The 26,494-nt window shown below is 45.2% G+C and overlaps 1 protein-coding gene across 3 annotated transcripts; it reads left to right on the top strand.

The window, feature by feature from the left end:
• The first annotated feature begins 687 nt into the window (after positions 1-687).
• Positions 688-26,494, top strand: LOC124038529 (BTB/POZ domain-containing protein KCTD5-like). 3 transcript variants are annotated; one of them, XR_006839369.1, is made up of 7 exons: positions 688-1,272; positions 8,119-8,227; positions 8,935-9,026; positions 9,639-9,734; positions 10,339-10,464; positions 11,465-11,578; positions 26,359-26,494. XR_006839369.1 is itself a non-coding variant. In XM_046354532.1 (7 exons), exons 1-6 carry the CDS (start codon positions 727-729, stop codon positions 11,542-11,544), a joined length of 1,044 nt encoding a protein of 347 aa, XP_046210488.1. In that variant the 5' UTR covers positions 688-726; the 3' UTR covers positions 11,545-11,578; positions 26,359-26,494. The 3 variants fall into 3 exon arrangements, 2 of the variants coding, with proteins under 2 accessions (XP_046210488.1, XP_046210490.1); XM_046354532.1 differs by having other exon boundaries at positions 11,470-11,578; XM_046354534.1 differs by lacking the exon at positions 11,465-11,578.

The raw sequence follows: 26,494 nt of genomic DNA, 5'->3' as shown, positions 1-26,494 counted from the left end.
ATAGTATGAGTCATAATACCCAGAAAACCAAGCGTTTTTCCAACATTCATTTTTTCCATAGGGGATTTTAGAAAAACTTCAAATAAGGGCTGTTTCATGTAGGCTTATCCTGTGTGACGTTTTGATAGCCATGTAAATCTCTAGGACCAGGTGACTTTTATCAATATATTCACCTGTATTTACCCCCCAAAAATGAAATGCTTATTAGCTACTAATGTAGCTATCATGAAGAACTACAAATTACATGATGATCTGGACGAGAGTGCCGAATTGAGGCAAAGGTAAGAATATCTGGATTAACTATCTAATGTTAGCTAAATGTAGTAATGAATAAATTGGCTACATTTATTTAATTTGACAATTCTGTGAACTGTCTTGTGCAAGTTTTTAATTGACACAATACCTGTTAGCAAAGGTGTCAGCTAGAGATGATGTGCAGGAGCTTTGCAGTTTTGCATGATGTCTTACTTTGATGCTAATTAGCATTTTCGAATCTGAGAGTAAATAGAGCCAAATATATTGATAAAAGTCACCTTGCTAGAGATTTACATCATTATCAAAACTTCACGCCAGGGTAAGCTTACACGAAACTCATCCCTTGTTCTAAAATCGCCTATGGGAAAAATGAATGGTGGAAAAACGATTGGAACCATTTCCCTGTTTGACCGATAGGTTTTATGGGTATTATGACACCTCCACTGTGGGGCTCTGTGAAGGAATACAAAAATGAAGGTGCCTTGGCTAGTTGGCTTCAAAACAGCGTCCTCTGTTAGTAATCTGTGTGTATATATATATACATCGTTGGGCGGAGCTCGAGACAACGAGGTACACTGTTTCTCAACAAGTGTTGTTGAGAAAGAGAGGAACATTGACGGCGGTGGGCACGCACGCACGCTATTGCATACATTGCTATTTTTCCTAATGGCAACGGAGGAAAAAAGGAAATCGATGCCGCAGGCTGTATCAGCACTCGACTCGTTGCCGACACCTCAGTGCTACAATAAAAACAATAATAATAACAACAACAATAACAATCGAGGCAGCGAGGTAAGCGAGCATACGACCACCTCGAGCGCTACCGAATCAAGTGGACCGGAAACGCACAGCTTCGAGAACGGTTGTGGAGTCAATCCAACAGTGGGAAATAACGGGAAATGGGTCCGTTTGAACGTCGGCGGTACCGTATTCCTCACAACGCGGCATACCCTACTCAAAGAACAGACTTCCTTTCTCTATCGGCTCTGTCAACAAAAGGACTTGCATTCGGACACGGTAAGAAGATAATTGATCAAGCGCTTGTCTTCGCTTTGATCAAGATGACATCCGAATCTGAAAAGGCAAGACGAATGAGTGAATGGTACCCCCACCAGATATGGCTCTGGTACTGCAATGACAAGTGGGTCAGGTGGATGTGCAAGTGCTGCCTCATTCAGGCCTGTGTAGCGTGTCTATGCTCGAACACCTGTTACTTAGGGTCAGATTTTCGAGACTAGAGGGGAGGTGGCGTAGTATTTTCAAAAATCTACATGTATACAGTGCCTTCAGAAAGTATTCACACCTCTTTGACTTTTTCCACATTTAGTTATGTTACAGTCTAAATTAATATTCCATTGAATTGAGATTTTGCATATGAGATGAATAATGTAGTGTAAGTAACATTATATAAGGTAGCATTGTTTAAAGTGGCTAGTGATGTAAATATATCACTAGCCACTTTAAACAATGCTACCTTATATAATGTTACTTACCCTACATTATTCATCTCATATGCATACGTATATACTGTACTCTATATCATCGACTGCATCCTTATGTAATACATGTATCACCAGCCACTTTAACTATGCCACTTTGTTTACATACTCATCTCATATGTATATACTGTACTCGATACCATCTACTGTATCTTGCCTATGCCGCTCTGTACCATCACTCATTCATATATCCTTATGTACATATTCTTTATCCCCTTACACTGTGTATAAGACAGTAGTTTTGGAATTGTTAGTTAGATTACTTGTTGGTTATTACTGCATTGTCGGAACTAGAAGCACAAGCATTTCGCTTCACTCGCATTAACATCTGCTAACCATGTGTATGTGACAAACAAAATTTTATTTGATTTGTGTCACTGGCCTGTACAGAATACCCCATAATGTAAAAGTGGAATTAAGTTTTTAGAAATGTTTACAAATTAATTAAATGAAAAGCTGAAATGTCTTTAGTAAAAATGTGCTTAACAAGTCACATAATACATTGCATGGACTCACTTTGTGTGCAATAAGTGTTTAATATTATTTTTGAATGTTTACCTCATCTCTGTACCCCACACAACAATTATCTGTCGATCCCTCATTCCAGCAGTGAATTTCACACACAGATTCAACCACAAAGACCAAGGAGAATTTCCATTGCCTCGTAAAGAAGGGCGCCTATTAATAGATGGGTAACATTGAATATCCCTTTGAGCATGGTGAAGTTGTTTATTACACTTTGGATGGCGTATTAACACACTCAGTCACTACAAACATGCAACTGCTCGGGATTTCACCATGAGTTTAATGGCTGATAGGAGAAAACTAGGGGATAGATCAACAATGTAGTTACTCCACAATACTAACCTCAATGAGAAAAGAAGGAAACCTGTACAGAATACAAAATATTCCAAAACATGCATCCTGTTTGCAGTAAGAAACTAAAGTAAAACTGCAAAAAAATGCAAAGAATTGAACATGATGTCCTGAATTCAAAGTGTTATGTTTGGGGCTGTCAGGACCCGGTTGCGAACCCGGGTCTCCGGAGTGAGAAACAGTCACTAAACCAACTGATCCACGAATAGTCAGCAGAACCCAGAAGATGAGGCAGACACAGCAGTACTTGAGACGGTGTATTTAATGAAGTAAAAAGTGAAGTTCTTCAGGAAAACGATGTAACTCCACAACCTCAAAAGGAATTCCACAAGAACAAAGGCAATCCTCCAAGACAAAAAGGCAAATCCACAAGGTGGAAGGCACAGCACAAAAAGCTTCAAAAGATACTCAAAAACAAACAAACAAGAACAAAAAAACAGAACTCCACAAGAGAGTCCACCGGGATCAACAAGAGCTCACAGAGTACTAGGGCTGGGTGCTAACATACAAACACAGAGCAAAGAACTGAGTAAAACAAAGGGTTTAAATACAATCAGGGGAAACGAGGCACAGGTGCAAATAATAATGGGGATCAAGGGAAAACAAAAGGTTAAAAGGCACAATGGGGGCATCTAGTGACCAAAAACCGGAACAACCCTGGCCAAATCCTGACAGGGGCAAATCCAACATAACACATCACTGAGTACCACTCTTTATATTTTCAAGCATAGCGGTGGCTGCATCATGTTATGGGAAGGCTTGTCATCGGCAAGGACTAGGAATTTTTTCATGATAAAATAATAATAATAGAACTAAGCACAGGCAAAATCCTAGAGGAAAACCTTATTTCAGTATGCTTTCCAACAGACACTGCGAGACAAATTCACCTTTCAGCAGGACAATAACCGATAACACAAGGCCAAATATACACTGGAGTTGCTTACCAAGATGACATTGAATATTCCTGAGTGGCATAGCTACGGTTTTGACTTAAGTCGTATTGAACATCTATGGCAAGACTTGAAAATGGAGGTCTAGCAATGATCAACAACCAACTTGACAGAGTTTATATTGCAAATATTGTACAATCCAGGTGTGTAAAACTCTCAGAGACTTACCCAGAAAGACTCACAGCTGTAACAGCAGCCAAAGTTGACTCGAACATGTATTGACTCGGGTGTGAATACTTATGTAAATGAGATCTATTTTTAATTTTCAATAAATGTGCAAACCTTTCTAAAAATATGTTTTTACTTTGTCATTATGAGGTATTGTGTGTAGATGGGTGAGATTTGTAAAACATTTTTAAAATCCATTTTGAATTCCATCTGTAACAACAGAATGTGGAATAAGTCAAAACCTATGAATACTTTCTGAAGGCACTGTAGGTTGTCAACATGTGACTGATCTGTTCATGAAATACCATACATCACTAATGCAGTAGGAGTGTATAATATGATTCATTTCAGAGTGACTGTCTATTCTTTCTGTCTGTTTGTAGCCTATGATTACAGATGGTCTTGTCCCTTGGCCACATGCTTAACCCAGTGTTGTACTGTTAATTGACTGGCTCCTGCACCAGTGGCCACAATGAATAGATGAGGCGCATCGTCTTTGTGTGACCTTTTATTTTTCTAACTTGATCACTAATAATCAGATCAATTTGAGTGCTTTTCTTGACCATTGATGGCCTGATCAATTCTACCCTGCTCTCCTCCACATCTAGATGTGGTTAGTTTATTTCAGACATTAGGCTGGATATGAGTCAAGCAAGACCTGATGAGACATTTGATATGTATCCTAGCTTACCACGCAAAGGCACGATGGATTTATTTTCCCTGGTTGACACAGACATGCTCAGGAAAGTGATATCACATCTTAAGCCTTGTACCTTCCTTCTCAATCCTATCCCCACCACCTTCTTCAAAACAGTGCAAGCTATAGTTAATCACTCCTTGTTCATATGCACTTTCCCCACTGCAGTAATAACTGCTATGGTGAAACCTCTTCTTAAGAAGAGTCATCTAGATTCTTCAGCTATTAGCAATTTTTGGCCTATCTCCAACCTTACATTCTTAAGTAAAATTCTGTGGAAATTGGTTTTCAAACCGCAAAAAAAAAATATTAAGTGCCAACTATTTTAGAAGAATTCCAATCTGGTTTTTGTGCCTACAACAGCACAGGGAAAGCCTTAGTTAAAATGGTAAATGATCTTAGAGCCAACACAGATGCCAAACAGCTCTCTGTCCTTGTACTCTTGGATTTATGTGCTGCATTTGACACTTTTGGCCACGATGTCCTTCTGAACAAACTGAAGAAGTGGCTTAGCCTCTCTGATCCAGTTCTAAATTGGTTTAAGAGCTATTTAACTGGTCAAGAGTTTTTTTGTCACCCTTTGTGAACATAACTCAGAGAAAATCTATCACGTGGCGTTACACCAGGTTCCATTTTGGGTCCGGTTAAGTTTACGTATGTTACCCCTCATTTTAGATTCTGACCAAAATAGCTTTTTACCACCTGAGGAACATTGCCAAGATGTGGCCGTTTCTATCTCAGGCTGATACAAAGAGGCCCATCCATGCTTTTATTACAAGCAGGTTTGACTACTGTAATGCTCTCCTGTCTGGTCTACCCAAGAAAGCCATTGGTCAACTGCAAAATGTACAGAATGCTGCAGCACGGGTACTGACCAAGACCAGACAGAGAGCACACATTACTCCGGTTTTAAGGTGTCTGCACTGGCTGCCTGTGAGTTTTAGAATTCATTTTAAGATTCTTCTATTGTTTTTTAAATCAATCCATGATTGTGCACCACAATACATGTCAGACATGCTTTTAAGTCTTGTACCCAGTATGTCCCTCAGGTCCTCTGGAACTGGCCTTTTAACTATCCCAAAGACAAGGACCAAGAGACATGGAGAGGCATTCTTTAGTTATGATGCCCCCAGCCTCTGGAATAGCCTGCCAGAGAACCTGAGGGGGGCCCAAACTGTGATCTTAAAACACACCTTTTTAGGTTTGCTTTTCCTTAGGGTGCTTTTTAGTCTTACAGTTTTTATTGTTCTACTTTTCTTTTTTTATCCTCTTATGTTTGTTGTATAGTAAATGTTTCTTCTTATTTCTATTTTCTCCTGTGAATTGCAAGCTATATAAATAAAGCTTGATTTGATTAGTGCACTATTGTCCATGAGTGTCGCTTCTCCTCTCCTTCCTCTCTCACTCTGGTTTCAGTTATTGTTTTCTCCTTAGAATAAGTCAAATGATTGTATGTGTGTCTGTCTGTGTTGAGACAATCAACACCCCTGTTTTCCTAACAGGTATTTCCTGTGGGACCCAGTGAGGCCCCCATAGGGACCTGGAACTAGGCTAGGCAAACTGTGTAGTTCCTTGGGAAAACGCTGGGTAAACCATTAACACACCAGGTGAGGGTTGACTTTTCCGTGACGGCTGTTTAATGGTACGACCGGTGGCGGTGTGGCTGAACAAACAGGACAGGAAATACTGAGAGAGACTAGATCATTTTTTATCTTCACCCTGTGTGCATGTGCGTTCATGTTTCATTCATAGCAATGGTACTGTGATATTCTGGTGTTGTCATCATACATGACAATATCGGTCTAAGGCACTGCATCTCAGTGCAGGAGGCGTCACTGCAGTCCCTGGTTCGAAATCCAGGCTGAATCTCATCCGGCTGTGATTGGGAGTCCCATAGGGCGGCGCACAATTGTCCCATCATCGTCCATGTTTGGCCGGAGCAGGCCGTCATTGTAAATAAGAATTTGTTCTTTACCGAGTTGCCTAGTTAAATAAAGATTCAATTTAAAAAATAATTTTAAAAAATACATACTGTCGTGTCCAATGAGGAGGTGTCTGTCTGTCTGTCCTCAACTGCAGTTGCTCTGGGTTGTCTCTCCCTGTCCAGCCCCCTTTTCCCCAGCACCTCTACCTCTGCCCTTGTCTATCTCCCCTTTATCTCTCTCACCCTCATCCATTCTCCAGTGTCTGCCAGCTCTTGTCAACAGTCCATTCTCCTTTTCTCTGCTTGGCTCCCAAGACTCATCTTCCTTCAACTGAGTGCCTCACTTACCCTCCATCCCTCCGGCCCATCTCGCTCTCACGCCCTCTCTCTCATTCTGATCTGATCTGCAGGCTCTCATTCTTTAAGGAATGAGGAAAGGGCCTTCCACAAAGTTGGAAGTACAGAATCATCTAGAAGGTCATTGTATGCTGTAGCATCAAGATTTCCCTTCACTGGAACTAAGAGGTCTAGCCAGAACCATGAAAAATAGCCCCAGACCATTAGTTCTCCTCCACCTAACTTTACAGTTTGCACTATGCATTAGGGCAGGTAGCGTCCTCCTGGCATCCGCCAAACTCAAATTGCGTGATTAATCAATCCAGAGAACACGTTTCCACTGCGCGTTTCCAGTCCAGTGGCGATGAGCTTTACAGCACACCAGCCGACCCTTGGCATTGGCAATGGTGATCTTAGGCTTGTGTGCTCAGCCATGGAAACCTATTTCATGCAGCTCCAGACTAAAAGTTATTGTGCTGACGTTGCTTCTAGAGGCAGTTTGGAACTCGGTAGTGAGTGTTGCAACCGAGGACAGACGATTTTTATGCGCTTCATCACTCGGCAGTCACATTCTGTGAGCTTGTGTGGCCTACGACTTCGGGGCTAAGACGTTGCTCCTAGATGTTTCCACTTCACAATAACAGGACTTACAGTTGACTGGGGCAGCTCGAGCAGGGCAGAAATGTGACTAACCGACTTGTTGGAAAGGTGGCATCCTATGACGGTGCCACGTTGAAAGTCACTGAGCTCTTTAGTAAGGCCATTCTACTGCCAATGATTGTCTATGGAGATTACATAGCTGTATGCTGAAATAGCCAAATCCATTCATTTGAAGGGGCATCCACAGACTTTTGTATATATAGTTTACTTCTCTCTTTCTGCTCTTCTGCTAGCTCGCTCCACTCTGTTCCTGTTCCTCAATCCCTCTCTCCGATTCTCCTCTTTTTGAACTCCTTGGCCTCTCTCTCATCTCTCTCTGCCTCCCTCTCTCTTTCTAGTGTCTCTGTGTTTGAGGATGGGTGCCTGGGGCTGGTTGCGTAATCGTCAGGAAGGGAGCGCTCTATGGAGATGCTGTAAAGGCACTGGCAGGCCGTCAGCCAAAAAGGGGCCAAGCCATGTGAATGTAACAGGCTCTCTCTCCAACTCTCTCTCTTCTCTCCATGTCTCTGTGAAACGCTCTTCATTCTTAGCCCCTATCTCGCTCTACCCCCCCATCCCTAGGCTGTAAGAGGGACTCAATCACTAATTATCATCCTTCTCAACAAAAGAGGACTTTTGCTGTTAGTGTATAACAGGTAATCGCAAGGGGGTTTCAATCCTACATATTGACCAAAACCCAATAGACTAGAATAGCACTTAATATTGATCTCCTATTCATACGAGTAATTGCTATGGTTCTCTCCTCTACTGTAGGATGAGACAGGGGCCTATGTGATAGACAGAGACCCCACCTACTTTGGCCCCATCCTCAACTACCTGCGACACGGCAAACTAGTCTACAACAAGGAGTTGGCTGAAGAAGGTACTGGATTACGTTTGGTATTTTTTGACATGTACTACATAATGTGTTATGCCATTTTAATGCACTGTAAGACGAGCAATAAGCATGCAGCAGTGGTGTGTGGGTAAAAATCACTGGGGAAGCCAGAAAAAAGCCATACTTCAACCTATGTGTTGTGATAATTGAGTTGCTTTCTCCATAACCTGTTAGTTCATATTCCTTGACACCGTGATATATAGGTCTAAGGCCGAGACAATAAGAAGATAGTGGCAGAATAAATTCAACCACACCTCTGTTTCATCACACCCGGAGAGCAACCTCTTTCCGGCAACGTCCACAAAGCATATTGCATGTAACAAACAGTTACATGACATACAGCAGGTCAAGCAAGTAATGTTTCCGACATAGTCACACCACTAAACAACTATTGATTTAGAATTACGTGAGTTACCCAAGTCGAAAACATTTCAACATCATCTAATAACCTATGCTTAGTCTAAGACAGTTAAACAAATATATATATATATTATATATATTTCACCTTTATTTAACCAGGTAGGCTAGTTGAGAACAAGTTCCACCAAAAACACACAAAAAACTACCAAAAACAATTTAGTCCAATCAAGATAAGTATGATTTAGTTGTCCATGGTTCTGATTTCTCTGTCTGTCTCTCTGTCTCTCTCTCTCTGTCTGTCTTGTCTGTCCTGTGTGTGTTCCCTCTCCCAGGTGTGTTGGAGGAGGCTGAGTTCTACAACATCACTCCTCTGATCAAACTGATCAAGGAGAGGATCCTGGAGCGGGACTGTAAAGTCACACAGGTCAAACACGCACACTGTACATAAGCGGCCGAGATATACACAAATACAAGATGGCTACAGGTTAAAACAACAGACTCACACCCAGTGCTTTGTGCAGAAAGTTCTGCCATTTTTCCCTCTGTATTTTCTAGTATATTCCACCCATCCCCTCTGTCCTGTCTAAATGATGTCTCCTCTAGTATTTCTGTTATGTATCTTTCTATCTTCCTTTCTCTGTATTATACAGTTATACACTGCCCCTTGGCTACACACACACACACACACACACACACACACACACACACACACACACACACACACACACACACACACACACACACACACACACACACACACACACACACACACACACACACACACACACACACACACACACACACACACACACACTGCCTCCTTTTCACCCACCACCCCTCTAGCTCTCCCTATCCTCTTTTTTATCTGCCTTTCCTTTCCTTACAAACACCTATCACCTTCTCCAACTTTTGACTACTCTGTCTTACTCTCTCTCTCTCTCTCTCTCAGCAGATGCCTCCTAAGCAAGTGTACTGAGTGTTGCAGTGTTTACATATCTCTCTCTCTGCACACTTCTCTCTCTCCGTCTATCAGTAGGTGCCTCCTAAACATGTGTACCGGGTGTTGCAGTGCCAGGAGGAGGAGCTGACTCAGATGGTTTCCACCATGTCGGACGGCTGGAAGTTTGAGCAGGTCAGCGTACGCTCCTTCAGAAAGCCCCACACTGGACTGCTCTGGACTGTGGGTTGGACTCGCTGCTCCTCTGCTCTACCACCCTCCCAACCAATCAACTCCTTTCCTGCTCTCTGTTAGCCAATCACATCCTCAGAGGAAGACCAATCAGAGACCAAGGCCCAGTTCTAATCTGCTCACAAAGACAGCCTCCTTTTCACATTTCCATCCCCTTAGAAGAAGACTGATCTAAACAGACATGTTGTGTTGCAAACACAGACCAGTGATCATAAGTGGAAGGAGATGCAAAAAGGATGCAGAGCTAAGGAAGTTCCAATAGAAGCTTCCATATGTTGGCACATTGACAGTTTAGTAAAGAGTATTGAGTGATGCTGTAATGCTAAACATTGCCGTCACTGTGACAGGGTGTACAGTTCAGTCTCACTGCCCGTAGTTGTAGTGCTGCTAAGCTGTCCTTCTCATCTGTCCCTGCTCTCTGCATGAGCATCCATGGACTTACCTGCTGTGATATGGGGCCATCTCTCGTGCTCTCTCTCCTCTCTCCGTGTGTGTGACTCACTCGCTCTCTCTCTCTCCTCTCTCTCTCTGTGTGTGCGTGTGGTAGATGGTGAACATTGGTTCGTCATACAGCTATGGGACAGAGGACCAGGCAGAGTTTCTTTGTGTGGTGTCCAAGGAGCTACACACACCTGGCTCAGGCCTGGGCACCAAACAGAGCCGCAAGACCAAGGTGAGACTGACACACAGGAAACACACACGGGTACACATGCGTCAGATAGGTGAATGGTGTACAATGTAGAAGTATATCTATCACCACCATTCACTTCGACCAAGGGCTGAAATAGCAGGATATGGATCTGTCCCTGTGTGACATTTCTCCTCATCCAAGATGATCTCAGCATCCTTTGATCTTAGTCTCGGCATTCTCCACTCAAACACTCCAAATGTCCATTTAAGTTGGATACCAATTTCATGGTATCCAATTGGAGTTAGTCTTGTCTCATCGCGGCAACTCCAGTACAGACTCAGGAGAGGTGAAGGTCGAGAGCCGTGCATCCCCCGAAACACAACCCAGCCACACACTGCTTCTTGACACAATGCCTGCTTAACCCGGAAGCCAGCCGCACCAATGTGTCGGAGGAAACACCGTACACCTGGCGACAGTGTCAGCGTGCACGACTCCCGGCCTGCCACAGGAGTCGCTAACACTCGATGGGACAAGGACATCCCTGCCGCCAAACCCTCCCCTAACCCGGACAACGCTGGGCCAATTGTGCTCCGCCCCATGGGTCTTCCGGTCGCGGCCGGCTGTGAGAGAGCCTGCAATCGACCCAGGGGCGGCAGGGTAGCCTAGTGGTTAGAGCGTTGGACTAGTAACCGAAAGGTTTCATGTTCAAATCCCCGAGCTGACAAGGTACAAATCTGTCGTTCTGCCCCTGAACGGTCAGTTAACCCACTGTTCCTAGGCCGTCATTGAAAATAAGAATTTGTTCTTAACTGATTTGCCTAGTTAAATAAAGGTCAAATAAAAAAATCTCTAGTGGCACAGCCTTAGACCTCTGCGCTACTCGGGAGGCAACACTCCAAATGTCACACACACACACATCTCCCAAATGTAATTCACAAGCACATTCACTCTATCATCCATATGTTCTCTCTCTCTCTCTCCATGATACATCAATCTGTTCATTATTTTAATTTTAATTTTATTCTCCACATTTTTATTCGAGGGAAGGCTTCAGAGGTGCAGGATGAGGAGGAGGAGGGAGGAGAGAGAAATACCACCCTGAATGAGTGCATAAAGGAATGACAGTCTTGTGTCAATGTTCCAAGGACGTGAATGGGTGAGGATCCAAACTAGTGTTGTTGGCTGGTGGTGCTAGTAGCAGTAATAGACCGTGTGATCAAAAGGAATCCAGGGCTATTTCACAGCATGGCATTCCCTTACCCCAAACTCAACACAGTAACCAAAGGCCAAGGATGGACTAACTTTTCTCAAAATTTAAAATTAAAATTATTCAATTTTTACAATATGTAGAGAAAAAAAGCAGGCCTTGAACTTTTGCTCCCCGTCAAAAACAGTTGGCTTCTATTTGTTTGAAATACTAATTGTGATGCCAGAGAGCTTGATATTGCCCTGGGGCCTTTGTGTCCTGCCTGGGACATGATCTGTTCAGCGGCATAACCCAGCTGTTCTGATGATGAGCTAGTCTCCCTAGAAGATGGGTTGCCTCTCACATGAACAATGCCCTAGTTGCCTGTTACGAACCCCTTTGGCCCTGCAGTCTAGGGGGGGATGGAAACGAGACCCGTAACATATCTCATAAAAATCACCCCAGTGAAAAGGTAACAGTGAGAAGAAACACAGACAACATAAATCTACCGTCAAACACTTCAGGTTTATTTTAAACACACGGTAATGGGGTGTGGGGAAAAGGGGCTGAGCTGGACCCAAGGAAATAAATAATATACACTGCTCAAAAAAATAAAGGGAACACTTAAACAACATAATGTAACTCCAAGTCAATCACACTTCTGTGAAATCAAACTGTCCACTTAGGAAGCAACACTGATTGACAATAAATTTCACATGCTGTTGTGCAAATGGAATAGACAACAGGTGGAAATTACAGGCATTTAGCAAGACACCCCCAATAAAGGAGTGGTTCTGCAGGTGGTGACCACAGACCACTTCTCAGTTCCTATGCTTCCTGGCTGATGTTTTGGTCAATTTTGAATGCTGGCGGTGCTTTCACTCTAGTGGTAGCATGAGACGGAGTCTACAACCCACACAAGTGGCTCAGGTAGTGCAGCTCATCCAGGATGGGACATCAATGCGAGCTGTAGCAAGAAGGTTTGCTGTGCCTGTCAGCGTAGTGCCCAGAGCATGGAGGCGCTACCAGGAGACAGGCCAGTACATCAGGAGAGGTGGAGGAGGCCGTAGGAGGGCAATAATCCAGCAACAGGACCGCTACCTCCGCCTTTGTGCAAGGAGGAGCAGGAGGAGCACTGCCAGAGCCCTGCAAAATGACCTACAGCAGGCCACAAATGTGCATGTGTCTGTTCAAACGGTCAGAAACAGACTCCATGAGGGTGGTATGAGGGCCCGACGTCCACAGGTGGGGGTTGTGCTTACAGCCCAACGCAGTGCAGGACGTTTGGCATTTGCCAGAGAACACCAAGATTGGCAAATTCGCCACTGGCGCCCTGTGCTCTTCACATATGAAAGCAGGTTCACACTGAGCACATGTGACAGACGTGACAGAGTCTGGAGACGTCGTGGAGAACGTTCTGCTGCCTGCAACATCCTCCAGCATGACCGGTTTGGCGGTGGGTCAGTCATGGTGTGGGGTGGCATTTCTTTGGGGGGCCGCACAGCCCTCCATGTGCTCGCCAGAGGTAGCCTGACTGCCATTAGGTACCGAGATGAGATCCTCAGACCCCTTGTGAGGCCATATGCTGGTGCGGTTGGCCCTGGGTTCCTTCTAATGCAAGACAATGCTAGACCTCATGTGGCTGGAGTGTGTCAGCAGTTCCTGCAAGAGGAAGGCATTGATGCTATGGGCTGGCCCGCCTGTTCCACAGTCCTGAATCCAATTGAGCACATCTGGGACATCATGTCTCGCTCCATCCACCAACACCACGTTGCACCACAGACTGTCCAGGAGTTGGCGGATGCTTTAGTCCAGGTCTGGGAGGAGATCCCTCAGGAGACCATCTGCCACCTCATCAGGAGCACACACTACTGAGCCTCATTTTGACTTGTTTTAAGGACATTACATCAAAGTTGGATCAGCGTGTAGTGTGGTTTTCCACTTTCATTTTGAGTGTGACTCCAAATCCAGACCTCCTTGGGTTGATCAATTTGATTTCCATTGATAATTTGTGTGATTTTTGTTGTCAGCACATTCAAAAGAAAAGAAAAAACTATTTAATAAGAATATTTCATTCATTCAGATCTAGGATGTGTTATTTTAGTGTTACCTTTATTTTTTTGAGCAGTGTATATCCAAACAAACCCCTAAGCTAGTCTAGCCTGCTTTAAGAACAGCTAGCTAACTTACCAAAAATACAGGGGGTGATCCGCCAGTTCTAACTAGGGTATTTAGACACGGCTGGTTATCCCCTTTTCCCACCAACAAACAGTCATACACCATAACAATACAATACTCACAGATAACGGACAAGGTGACATGTAGGTGCAAAAACAAAAGAGAGATCTCCAGAGAGAACTGATTGGGATACTTTTAAACCAAGATATGTGATTGGGTAAGGGAAAAGGAGCAGGTGTGTCTTCAGTGGCGACTGATTAGTGACACCTGTGAAGGAAAGAAAACAAATACACACACACAGGATACCTGTATCCATAACATTGCCTCTCACATGAACAATGCTCTGGATGCCTCTCACATGAACAATGCCCTCGATGCCTCTCACATGAACAATGCCCTCGATGCCTCTCACATGAACAATGCCCTAGAAGCCTCTCACATGAACAATGCCCTCGATGCCTCTCACATGAACAATGCCCTCGATGCCTCTCACATGAACAATGCCCTAGATGCCTCTCACATGAACAATGCCCTCGATGCCTCTCACATGAACAATGCCCTGGATGCCTCTCACATGAACAATGTCCTAGATGCCTCTCACATGAACAATGCCCTAGATGCCTCTCACATGAACAATGCCCTAGAAGCCTCTCACATGAACAATGCCCTGGATGCCTCTCACATGAACAATGTCCTAGATGCCTCTCACATGAACAATGCCCTAGATGCCTCTCACATGAACAATGTCCTAGATGCCTCTCACATGAACAATGCCCTAGATGCCTCTCACATGAACAATGCCCTAGATGCCTCTCACATGAACAATGCCCTAGATGCCTCTCACATGAACAATGCCCTAGATGCCTCTCACATGAACAATGCCCTATATGCCTCTCACATGAACAATGCCCTCGATGCCTCTCACATGAACAATGCCCTAGATGCCTCTCACATGAACAATGCCCTAGATGCCTCTCACATGAACAATGCCCTAGATGCCTCTCACATGAACAATGCCCTGGATGCCTCTCACATGAACAATGTCCTAGATGCCTCTCACACGAACAATGCCCTAGATGCCTCTCACATGAACAATGCCCTAGATGCCTCTCACATGAACAATGCCCTAGATGCCTCTCACATGAACAATGCCCTAGATGCCTCTCACATGAACAATGTCCTAGATGCCTCTCACATGAACAATGTCCTAGATGCCTCTCACATGAACAATGCCCTAGATGCCTCTCACATGAACAATGCCCTAGATGCCTCTCACATGAACAATGCCCTGGATGCCTCTCACATGAACAATGTCCTAGAAGCCTCTCACATGAACAATGCCCTAGATGCCTCTCACATGAACAATGTCCTAGATGCCTCTCACATGAACAATGCCCTAGATGCCTCTCACATGAACAATGCCCTGGATGCCTCTCACATGAACAATGCCCTAGATGCCTCTCACATGAACAATGCCCTAGATGCCTCTCACTTGAACAATGCCCTAGATGCCTCTCACATGAACAATGCCCTGGATGCCTCTCACATGAACAATGTCCTAGATGCCTCTCACATGAACAATGTCCTAGATGCCTCTCACATGAACAATGTCCTAGATGCCTCTCACATGAACAATGCCCTAGATGCCTCTCACATGAACAATGTCCTAGATGCCTCTCACATGAACAATGTCCTAGATGCCTCTCACATGAACAATGCCCTAGATGCCTCTCACATCTAGATGCCCTTCACATGAACAATGCCCTAGATGCCTCTCACATGAACAATATCCTAGATGCCTCTCACATGAACAATGCCCTAGATGCCTCTCACATGAACAATGCCCTAGAAGCCTCTCACATCTAGATGCCTCTCACATGAACAATGTCCTAGATGCCTCTCACATGAACAATGCCCTAGATGCCTCTCACATGAACAATGCCCTAGATGCCTCTCACATGAACAATGCCCTAGAAGCCTCTCACATCTAGATGCCCTTCACATGAACAATGCCCTAGATGCCTCTCACATGAACAATATCCTAGATGCCTCTCACATGAACAATGCCCTAGATGCCTCTCACATGAACAATGCCCTAGAAGCCTCTCACATCTAGATGCCTCTCACATGAACAATGTCCTAGATGCCTCTCACATGAACAATGCCCTAGATGCCTCTCACATGAACAATGCCCTAGATGCCTCTCACATGAACAATGCCCTAGAAGCCTCTCACATCTAGATGCCTCTCACATGAACAATGCCCTAGAAGCCTCTCACATCTAGATGCCTCTCACATGAACAATGCCCTAGAAGCCTCTCACATCTAGATGCCTCTCACATGAACAATGCCCTAGAAGCCTCTCACATCTAGATGCCTCTCACATGAACAATGCCCTAGAAGCCTCTCACATCTAGATGCCTCTCACATGAACAATGCCCTAGAAGCCTCTCACATCTAGATGCCTCTCACATGAACAATGCCCTAGATGCCTCTCACATGAACAATGTCCTAGATGCCTCTCACATGAACAATGCCCTAGATGCCTCTCACATGAACAATGCCCTAGAAGCCTCTCACATGAACAATGCCCTAGAAGCCTCTCACATGAACAATGACCTAGATGCCTCTCACATGAACAATGCCCTAGAAGCCTCTCACATCTAGAAGCCTCTCACATGAACAATGCCCTAGATGCCTCTCACATGAACAATGCCCTAGAAGCCTCTCACATCTAGATGCCTCTCACATGAACAATGCCCTAGATGCCTCTCACATGAACAATGCCCTAGATGCCTCTCACATGAACAATGCCCTAGAAGCCTCTCACATGAACAATGCCCTAGAAGCCTCTCACATGAACAATGACCTCGATGCCTCTCACATGAACAATGCCCTAGAAGCCTCTCACATCTAGATGCCTCTCACATGAACAATGCCCTAGATGCCTCTCACATGAACAATGCCCTAGAAGCCTCTCACATGAACAATGCCCTAGATGCCTCTCACATGAACAATGCCCTAGAAGCCTCTCACATGAACAATGACCTAGATGCCTCTCACATGAACAATGCCCTAGAAGCCTCTCACATCTAGAAGCCTCTCACATGAACAATGCCCTAGATGCCTCTCACATGAACAATGCCCTAGAAGCCTCTCACATCTAGATGCCTCTCACATGAACAATGCCCTAGATGCCTCTCACATGAACAATGCCCTAGATGCCTCTCACATGAACAATGCCCTAGAAGCCTCTCACATGAACAATGCCCTAGAAGCCTCTCACATGAACAATGACCTAGATGCCTCTCACATGAACAATGCCCTAGAAGCCTCTCACATCTAGAAGCCTCTCACATGAACAATGCCCTAGATGCCTCTCACATGAACAATGCCCTAGAAGCCTCTCACATCTAGATGCCTCTCACATGAACAATGCCCTAGATGCCTCTCACATGAACAATGCCCTAGATGCCTCTCACATGAACAATGCCCTAGAAGCCTCTCACATGAACAATGCCCTAGAAGCCTCTCACATGAACAATGACCTAGATGCCTCTCACATGAACAATGCCCTAGAAGCCTCTCACATCTAGATGCCTCTCACATGAACAATGTCCTAGATGCCTCTCACATCTAGATGCCTCTCACATGAACAATGTCCTAGAAGCCTCTCACATCTAGATGCCTCTGACATGAACAATGCCCTAGAAGCCTCTCACATCTAGATGCCTCTCACATCTAGATGCCTCTCACATGAACAATGCCCTAGAAGCCTCTCACATCTAGATGCCTCTCACATGAACAATGTCCTAGATGCCTCTCACATGAACAATGCCCTAGATGCCTCTCACATGAACAATGCCCTAGATGCCTCTCACATGAACAATGCCCTAGAAGCCTCTCACATCTAGATGCCTCTCACATGAACAATGCCCTAGAAGCCTCTCACATCTAGATGCCTCTCACATGAACAATGCCCTAGAAGCCTCTCACATCTAGATGCCTCTCACATGAACAATGCCCTAGAAGCCTCTCACATCTAGATGCCTCTCACATGAACAATGCCCTAGATGCCTCTCACATGAACAATGTCCTAGATGCCTCTCACATGAACAATGCCCTAGATGCCTCTCACATGAACAATGCCCTAGATGCCTCTCACATGAACAATGCCCTAGAAGCCTCTCACATGAACAATGCCCTAGAAGCCTCTCACATGAACAATGACCTAGATGCCTCTCACATGAACAATGCCCTAGAAGCCTCTCACATCTAGAAGCCTCTCACATGAACAATGCCCTAGATGCCTCTCACATGAACAATGCCCTAGAAGCCTCTCACATCTAGATGCCTCTCACATGAACAATGCCCTAGATGCCTCTCACATGAACAATGCCCTAGATGCCTCTCACATGAACAATGCCCTAGAAGCCTCTCACATGAACAATGCCCTAGAAGCCTCTCACATGAACAATGACCTAGATGCCTCTCACATGAACAATGCCCTAGAAGCCTCTCACATCTAGATGCCTCTCACATGAACAATGCCCTAGATGCCTCTCACATGAACAATGCCCTAGAAGCCTCTCACATGAACAATGCCCTAGATGCCTCTCACATGAACAATGCCCTAGAAGCCTCTCACATGAACAATGACCTAGATGCCTCTCACATGAACAATGCCCTAGAAGCCTCTCACATCTAGAAGCCTCTCACATGAACAATGCCCTAGATGCCTCTCACATGAACAATGCCCTAGAAGCCTCTCACATCTAGATGCCTCTCACATGAACAATGCCCTAGATGCCTCTCACATGAACAATGCCCTAGATGCCTCTCACATGAACAATGCCCTAGAAGCCTCTCACATGAACAATGCCCTAGAAGCCTCTCACATGAACAATGACCTAGATGCCTCTCACATGAACAATGCCCTAGAAGCCTCTCACATCTAGAAGCCTCTCACATGAACAATGCCCTAGATGCCTCTCACATGAACAATGCCCTAGAAGCCTCTCACATCTAGATGCCTCTCACATGAACAATGCCCTAGATGCCTCTCACATGAACAATGCCCTAGATGCCTCTCACATGAACAATGCCCTAGAAGCCTCTCACATGAACAATGCCCTAGAAGCCTCTCACATGAACAATGACCTAGATGCCTCTCACATGAACAATGCCCTAGAAGCCTCTCACATCTAGATGCCTCTCACATGAACAATGTCCTAGATGCCTCTCACATCTAGATGCCTCTCACATGAACAATGTCCTAGAAGCCTCTCACATCTAGATGCCTCTCACATCTAGATGCCTCTGACATGAACAATGCCCTAGAAGCCTCTCACATCTAGATGCCTCTCACATGAACAATGCCCTAGATGCCTCTCACATCTAGATGCCTCTCACATCTAGATGTCTCTCACATGAACAATGCCCTAGAAGCCTCTCACATCTAGAAGCCTCTCACATGAACAATGCCCTAGAAGCCTCTCACATCTAGAAGCCTCTCACATGAACAATGTCCTAGAAGCCTCTCACATCTAGAAGCCTCTCACATGAACAATGCCCTAGAAGCCTCTCACATCTAGAAGCCTCTCACATGAACAATGTCCTAGAAGCCTCTCACATCTAGATGCCTCTCACATCTAGATGCCTCTCACATGAACAATGCCCTAGAAGCCTCTCACATCTAGATGCCTCTCACATCTAGATGCCTCTCACATCTAGATGCCTCTCACATGAACAATGCCCTAGAAGCCTCTCACATCTAGAAGCCTCTCACATGAACAATGCCCTAGAAGCCTCTCACATCTAGATGCCCTTCACATGAACAATGCCCTAGAATTCTCTCACATCTAGAAGCCTCTCACATGAACAATGTCCTAGAAGCCTCTCACATCTAGATGCCTCTCACATCTAGATGCCTCTCACATGAACAATGCCCTAGAAGCCTCTCACATCTAGAAGCCTCTCACATGAACAATGCCCTAGAAGCCTCTCACATCTAGATGCCCTTCACATGAACAATGCCCTAGAAGCCTCTCACATCTAGAAGCCTCTCACATGAACAATGTCCTAGAAGCCTCTCACATCTAGATGCCTCTCACATCTAGATGCCTCTCACATCTAGATGCCTCTCACATGAACAATGCCCTAGAAGCCTCTCACATCTAGATGCCTCTCACATCTAGATGCCTCTCACATGAACAATGCCCTAGAAGCCTCTCACATCTAGATGCCTCTCACATGAACAATGCCCTAGATGACTCTCACATCTAGATGCCTCTCACATGAACAATGCCCTAGAAGCCTCTCACATCTAGATGCCTCTCACATGAACAATGCCCTAGATGCCTCTCACATCTAGATGCCTCTCACATCTAGATGCCTCTCACATGAACAATGCCCTAGAAGCCTCTCACATCTAGAAGCCTCTCACTTGAACAATGCCCTAGATGCCTCTCACATGAACAATGCCCTGGATGCCTCTCACATGAACAATGTCCTAGATGCCTCTCACATGAACAATGTCCTAGATGCCTCTCACATGAACAATGTCCTAGATGCCTCTCACATGAACAATGCCCTAGATGCCTCTCACATGAACAATGTCCTAGATGCCTCTCACATGAACAATGTCCTAGATGCCTCTCACATGAACAATGCCCTAGATGCCTCTCACATCTAGATGCCCTTCACATGAACAATGCCCTAGATGCCTCTCACATGAACAATATCCTAGATGCCTCTCACATGAACAATGCCCTAGATGCCTCTCACATGAACAATGCCCTAGAAGCCTCTCACATCTAGATGCCTCTCACATGAACAATGTCCTAGATGCCTCTCACATGAACAATGCCCTAGATGCCTCTCACATGAACAATGCCCTAGATGCCTCTCACATGAACAATGCCCTAGAAGCCTCTCACATCTAGATGCCCTTCACATGAACAATGCCCTAGATGCCTCTCACATGAACAATATCCTAGATGCCTCTCACATGAACAATGCCCTAGATGCCTCTCACATGAACAATGCCCTAGAAGCCTCTCACATCTAGATGCCTCTCACATGAACAATGTCCTAGATGCCTCTCACATGAACAATGCCCTAGATGCCTCTCACATGAACAATGCCCTAGATGCCTCTCACATGAACAATGCCCTAGAAGCCTCTCACATCTAGATGCCTCTCACATGAACAATGCCCTAGAAGCCTCTCACATCTAGATGCCTCTCACATGAACAATGCCCTAGAAGCCTCTCACATCTAGATGCCTCTCACATGAACAATGCCCTAGAAGCCTCTCACATCTAGATGCCTCTCACATGAACAATGCCCTAGAAGCCTCTCACATCTAGATGCCTCTCACATGAACAATGCCCTAGAAGCCTCTCACATCTAGATGCCTCTCACATGAACAATGCCCTAGATGCCTCTCACATGAACAATGTCCTAGATGCCTCTCACATGAACAATGCCCTAGATGCCTCTCACATGAACAATGCCCTAGAAGCCTCTCACATGAACAATGCCCTAGAAGCCTCTCACATGAACAATGACCTAGATGCCTCTCACATGAACAATGCCCTAGAAGCCTCTCACATCTAGAAGCCTCTCACATGAACAATGCCCTAGATGCCTCTCACATGAACAATGCCCTAGAAGCCTCTCACATCTAGATGCCTCTCACATGAACAATGCCCTAGATGCCTCTCACATGAACAATGCCCTAGATGCCTCTCACATGAACAATGCCCTAGAAGCCTCTCACATGAACAATGCCCTAGAAGCCTCTCACATGAACAATGACCTCGATGCCTCTCACATGAACAATGCCCTAGAAGCCTCTCACATCTAGATGCCTCTCACATGAACAATGCCCTAGATGCCTCTCACATGAACAATGCCCTAGAAGCCTCTCACATGAACAATGCCCTAGATGCCTCTCACATGAACAATGCCCTAGAAGCCTCTCACATGAACAATGACCTAGATGCCTCTCACATGAACAATGCCCTAGAAGCCTCTCACATCTAGAAGCCTCTCACATGAACAATGCCCTAGATGCCTCTCACATGAACAATGCCCTAGAAGCCTCTCACATCTAGATGCCTCTCACATGAACAATGCCCTAGATGCCTCTCACATGAACAATGCCCTAGATGCCTCTCACATGAACAATGCCCTAGAAGCCTCTCACATGAACAATGCCCTAGAAGCCTCTCACATGAACAATGACCTAGATGCCTCTCACATGAACAATGCCCTAGAAGCCTCTCACATCTAGAAGCCTCTCACATGAACAATGCCCTAGATGCCTCTCACATGAACAATGCCCTAGAAGCCTCTCACATCTAGATGCCTCTCACATGAACAATGCCCTAGATGCCTCTCACATGAACAATGCCCTAGATGCCTCTCACATGAACAATGCCCTAGAAGCCTCTCACATGAACAATGCCCTAGAAGCCTCTCACATGAACAATGACCTAGATGCCTCTCACATGAACAATGCCCTAGAAGCCTCTCACATCTAGATGCCTCTCACATGAACAATGTCCTAGATGCCTCTCACATCTAGATGCCTCTCACATGAACAATGTCCTAGAAGCCTCTCACATCTAGATGCCTCTGACATGAACAATGCCCTAGAAGCCTCTCACATCTAGATGCCTCTCACATCTAGATGCCTCTCAAACAATGCCCTAGAAGCCTCTCACATCTAGATGCCTCTCACATGAACAATGTCCTAGATGCCTCTCACATGAACAATGCCCTAGATGCCTCTCACATGAACAATGCCCTAGATGCCTCTCACATGAACAATGCCTAGAAGCCTCTCACATCTAGATGCCTCTCAATGAACAATGCCCTAGAAGCCTCTCACATCTAGATGCCTCTCACATGAACAATGCCCTAGAAGCCTCTCACATCTAGATGCCTCTCACATGAACAATGCCCTAGAAGCCTCTCACATCTAGATGCCTCTCACATGAACAATGCCCTAGATGCCTCTCACATGAACAATGTCCTAGATGCCTCTCACATGAACAATGCCCTAGATGCCTCTCACATGAACAATGCCCTAGATGCCTCTCACATGAACAATGCCCTAGAAGCCTCTCACATGAACAATGCCCTAGAAGCCTCTCACATGAACAATGACCTAGATGCCTCTCACATGAACAATGCCCTAGAAGCCTCTCACATCTAGAAGCCTCTCACATGAACAATGCCCTAGATGCCTCTCACATGAACAATGCCCTAGAAGCCTCTCACATCTAGATGCCTCTCACATGAACAATGCCCTAGATGCCTCTCACATGAACAATGCCCTAGATGCCTCTCACATGAACAATGCCCTAGAAGCCTCTCACATGAACAATGCCCTAGAAGCCTCTCACATGAACAATGACCTAGATGCCTCTCACATGAACAATGCCCTAGAAGCCTCTCACATCTAGATGCCTCTCACATGAACAATGCCCTAGATGCCTCTCACATGAACAATGCCCTAGAAGCCTCTCACATGAACAATGCCCTAGATGCCTCTCACATGAACAATGCCCTAGAAGCCTCTCACATGAACAATGACCTAGATGCCTCTCACATGAACAATGCCCTAGAAGCCTCTCACATCTAGAAGCCTCTCACATGAACAATGCCCTAGATGCCTCTCACATGAACAATGCCCTAGAAGCCTCTCACATCTAGATGCCTCTCACATGAACAATGCCCTAGATGCCTCTCACATGAACAATGCCCTAGATGCCTCTCACATGAACAATGCCCTAGAAGCCTCTCACATGAACAATGCCCTAGAAGCCTCTCACATGAACAATGACCTAGATGCCTCTCACATGAACAATGCCCTAGAAGCCTCTCACATCTAGAAGCCTCTCACATGAACAATGCCCTAGATGCCTCTCACATGAACAATGCCCTAGAAGCCTCTCACATCTAGATGCCTCTCACATGAACAATGCCCTAGATGCCTCTCACATGAACAATGCCCTAGATGCCTCTCACATGAACAATGCCCTAGAAGCCTCTCACATGAACAATGCCCTAGAAGCCTCTCACATGAACAATGACCTAGATGCCTCTCACATGAACAATGCCCTAGAAGCCTCTCACATCTAGATGCCTCTCACATGAACAATGTCCTAGATGCCTCTCACATCTAGATGCCTCTCACATGAACAATGTCCTAGAAGCCTCTCACATCTAGATGCCTCTCACATCTAGATGCCTCTGACATGAACAATGCCCTAGAAGCCTCTCACATCTAGATGCCTCTCACATGAACAATGCCCTAGATGCCTCTCACATCTAGATGCCTCTCACATCTAGATGTCTCTCACATGAACAATGCCCTAGAAGCCTCTCACATCTAGAAGCCTCTCACATGAACAATGCCCTAGAAGCCTCTCACATCTAGAAGCCTCTCACATGAACAATGTCCTAGAAGCCTCTCACATCTAGAAGCCTCTCACATGAACAATGCCCTAGAAGCCTCTCACATCTAGAAGCCTCTCACATGAACAATGTCCTAGAAGCCTCTCACATCTAGATGCCTCTCACATCTAGATGCCTCTCACATGAACAATGCCCTAGAAGCCTCTCACATCTAGATGCCTCTCACATCTAGATGCCTCTCACATCTAGATGCCTCTCACATGAACAATGCCCTAGAAGCCTCTCACATCTAGAAGCCTCTCACATGAACAATGCCCTAGAAGCCTCTCACATCTAGATGCCCTTCACATGAACAATGCCCTAGAATTCTCTCACATCTAGAAGCCTCTCACATGAACAATGTCCTAGAAGCCTCTCACATCTAGATGCCTCTCACATCTAGATGCCTCTCACATGAACAATGCCCTAGAAGCCTCTCACATCTAGAAGCCTCTCACATGAACAATGCCCTAGAAGCCTCTCACATCTAGATGCCCTTCACATGAACAATGCCCTAGAAGCCTCTCACATCTAGAAGCCTCTCACATGAACAATGTCCTAGAAGCCTCTCACATCTAGATGCCTCTCACATCTAGATGCCTCTCACATCTAGATGCCTCTCACATGAACAATGCCCTAGAAGCCTCTCACATCTAGATGCCTCTCACATCTAGATGCCTCTCACATGAACAATGCCCTAGAAGCCTCTCACATCTAGATGCCTCTCACATGAACAATGCCCTAGATGACTCTCACATCTAGATGCCTCTCACATGAACAATGCCCTAGAAGCCTCTCACATCTAGATGCCTCTCACATGAACAATGCCCTAGATGCCTCTCACATCTAGATGCCTCTCACATCTAGATGCCTCTCACATGAACAATGCCCTAGAAGCCTCTCACATCTAGAAGCCTCTCACATGAACAATGCCCTAGAAGCCTCTCACATCTAGATGCCCTTCACATGAACAATGCCCTAGAATTCTCTCACATCTAGAAGCCTCTCACATGAACAATGTCCTAGAAGCCTCTCACATCTAGATGCCTCTCACATCTAGATGCCTCTCACATGAACAATGCCCTAGAAGCCTCTCACATCTAGAAGCCTCTCACATGAACAATGCCCTAGAAGCCTCTCACATCTAGATGCCCTTCACATGAACAATGCCCTAGAAGCCTCTCACATCTAGAAGCCTCTCACATGAACAATGTCCTAGAAGCCTCTCACATCTAGATGCCTCTCACATCTAGATGCCTCTCACATGAACAATGCCCTAGAAGCCTCTCACATCTAGATGCCTCTCACATCTAGATGCCTCTCACATGAACAATGCCCTAGAAGCCTCTCACATCTAGATGCCTCTCACATGAACAATGCCCTAGATGACTCTCACATCTAGATGCCTCTCACATGAACAATGCCCTAGAAGCCTCTCACATCTAGATGCCTCTCACATGAACAATGCCCTAGATGCCTCTCACATCTAGATGCCTCTCACATCTAGATGCCTCTCACATGAACAATGCCCTAGAAGCCTCTCACATCTAGAAGCCTCTCACATGAACAATGCCCTAGAAGCCTCTCACATCTAGATGCCCTTCACATGAACAATGTCCTAGATCTGGGATATCCAAGACTAATAATGAGCTGACGCTGCTGTGCTGCCACTGATCCAAACCCTCTCCTAAAGGTCTCTCATTACCAATGCAATGACATGGAATAGCCCTGACCTTTTGTGTAATAGTGGTATGAGTGTATTTTACAGTTCACATACACACACACCATTTTATTTGTAGAAGTGTAAAGGGGACATAGTTTGGGAAAACTGCACAAAGTTTAGCTGCTGCGTTTTTTGTTTATCCAAACACCAATCATGCTTATGTTGTTGTTTTCCATCCACAACAAGGGGACACACACTATTACTGTCACCATCGTCACCATCAGCATCAAACATGACATTTCTGTGAGAAGATTGTTTCCCATGTCGTCCAATCCAAGCTGATCCACAACTTGAAATGTTTCTCAATATTGTGATGGGTTATATGAACATGATAATCTGTCTTTAAAGATGGTTTCTACTTTCTCTGCTTGTCTTCCAGCTTTTTCACATGCATGGATCCCGGATGTACTAGAGAGAAATGTATTTTTTTAGCTTGACATTCCATTATGTGTTTGTTTATATATGTTGTATTGTTGCTTTGGGGAAAAAAACTACCAATAAATGCTCAAACATTA

The sequence above is a fragment of the Oncorhynchus gorbuscha genome, linkage group LG06 (assembly GCF_021184085.1).
Source record: "Oncorhynchus gorbuscha isolate QuinsamMale2020 ecotype Even-year linkage group LG06, OgorEven_v1.0, whole genome shotgun sequence".
NCBI classification, from domain to species: domain Eukaryota; kingdom Metazoa; phylum Chordata; class Actinopteri; order Salmoniformes; family Salmonidae; genus Oncorhynchus; species Oncorhynchus gorbuscha.
The sequence above is the reverse complement of the archived record's forward strand: the minus strand, read 5'-3'. Positions and strand labels throughout refer to the sequence as shown.

What these genes read in the sequence shown, in the direction of transcription:
- LOC124038529 (XM_046354532.1), top strand. Translation starts at nt 727, where the DNA reads ATGAAGGTGCCTTGGCTAGTTGGCTTCAAAACAGCGTCCTCTGTTAGT. An exon ending in AGGACTTGCATTCGGACACG is followed by an intron (nt 1,273 to 8,118) that starts GTAAGAAGATAA and finishes CCTCTACTGTAG; the next exon opens with GATGAGACAGGGGCCTATGT. An exon ending in CAAGGAGTTGGCTGAAGAAG is followed by an intron (nt 8,228 to 8,934) that starts GTACTGGATTAC and finishes TCCCTCTCCCAG; the next exon opens with GTGTGTTGGAGGAGGCTGAG.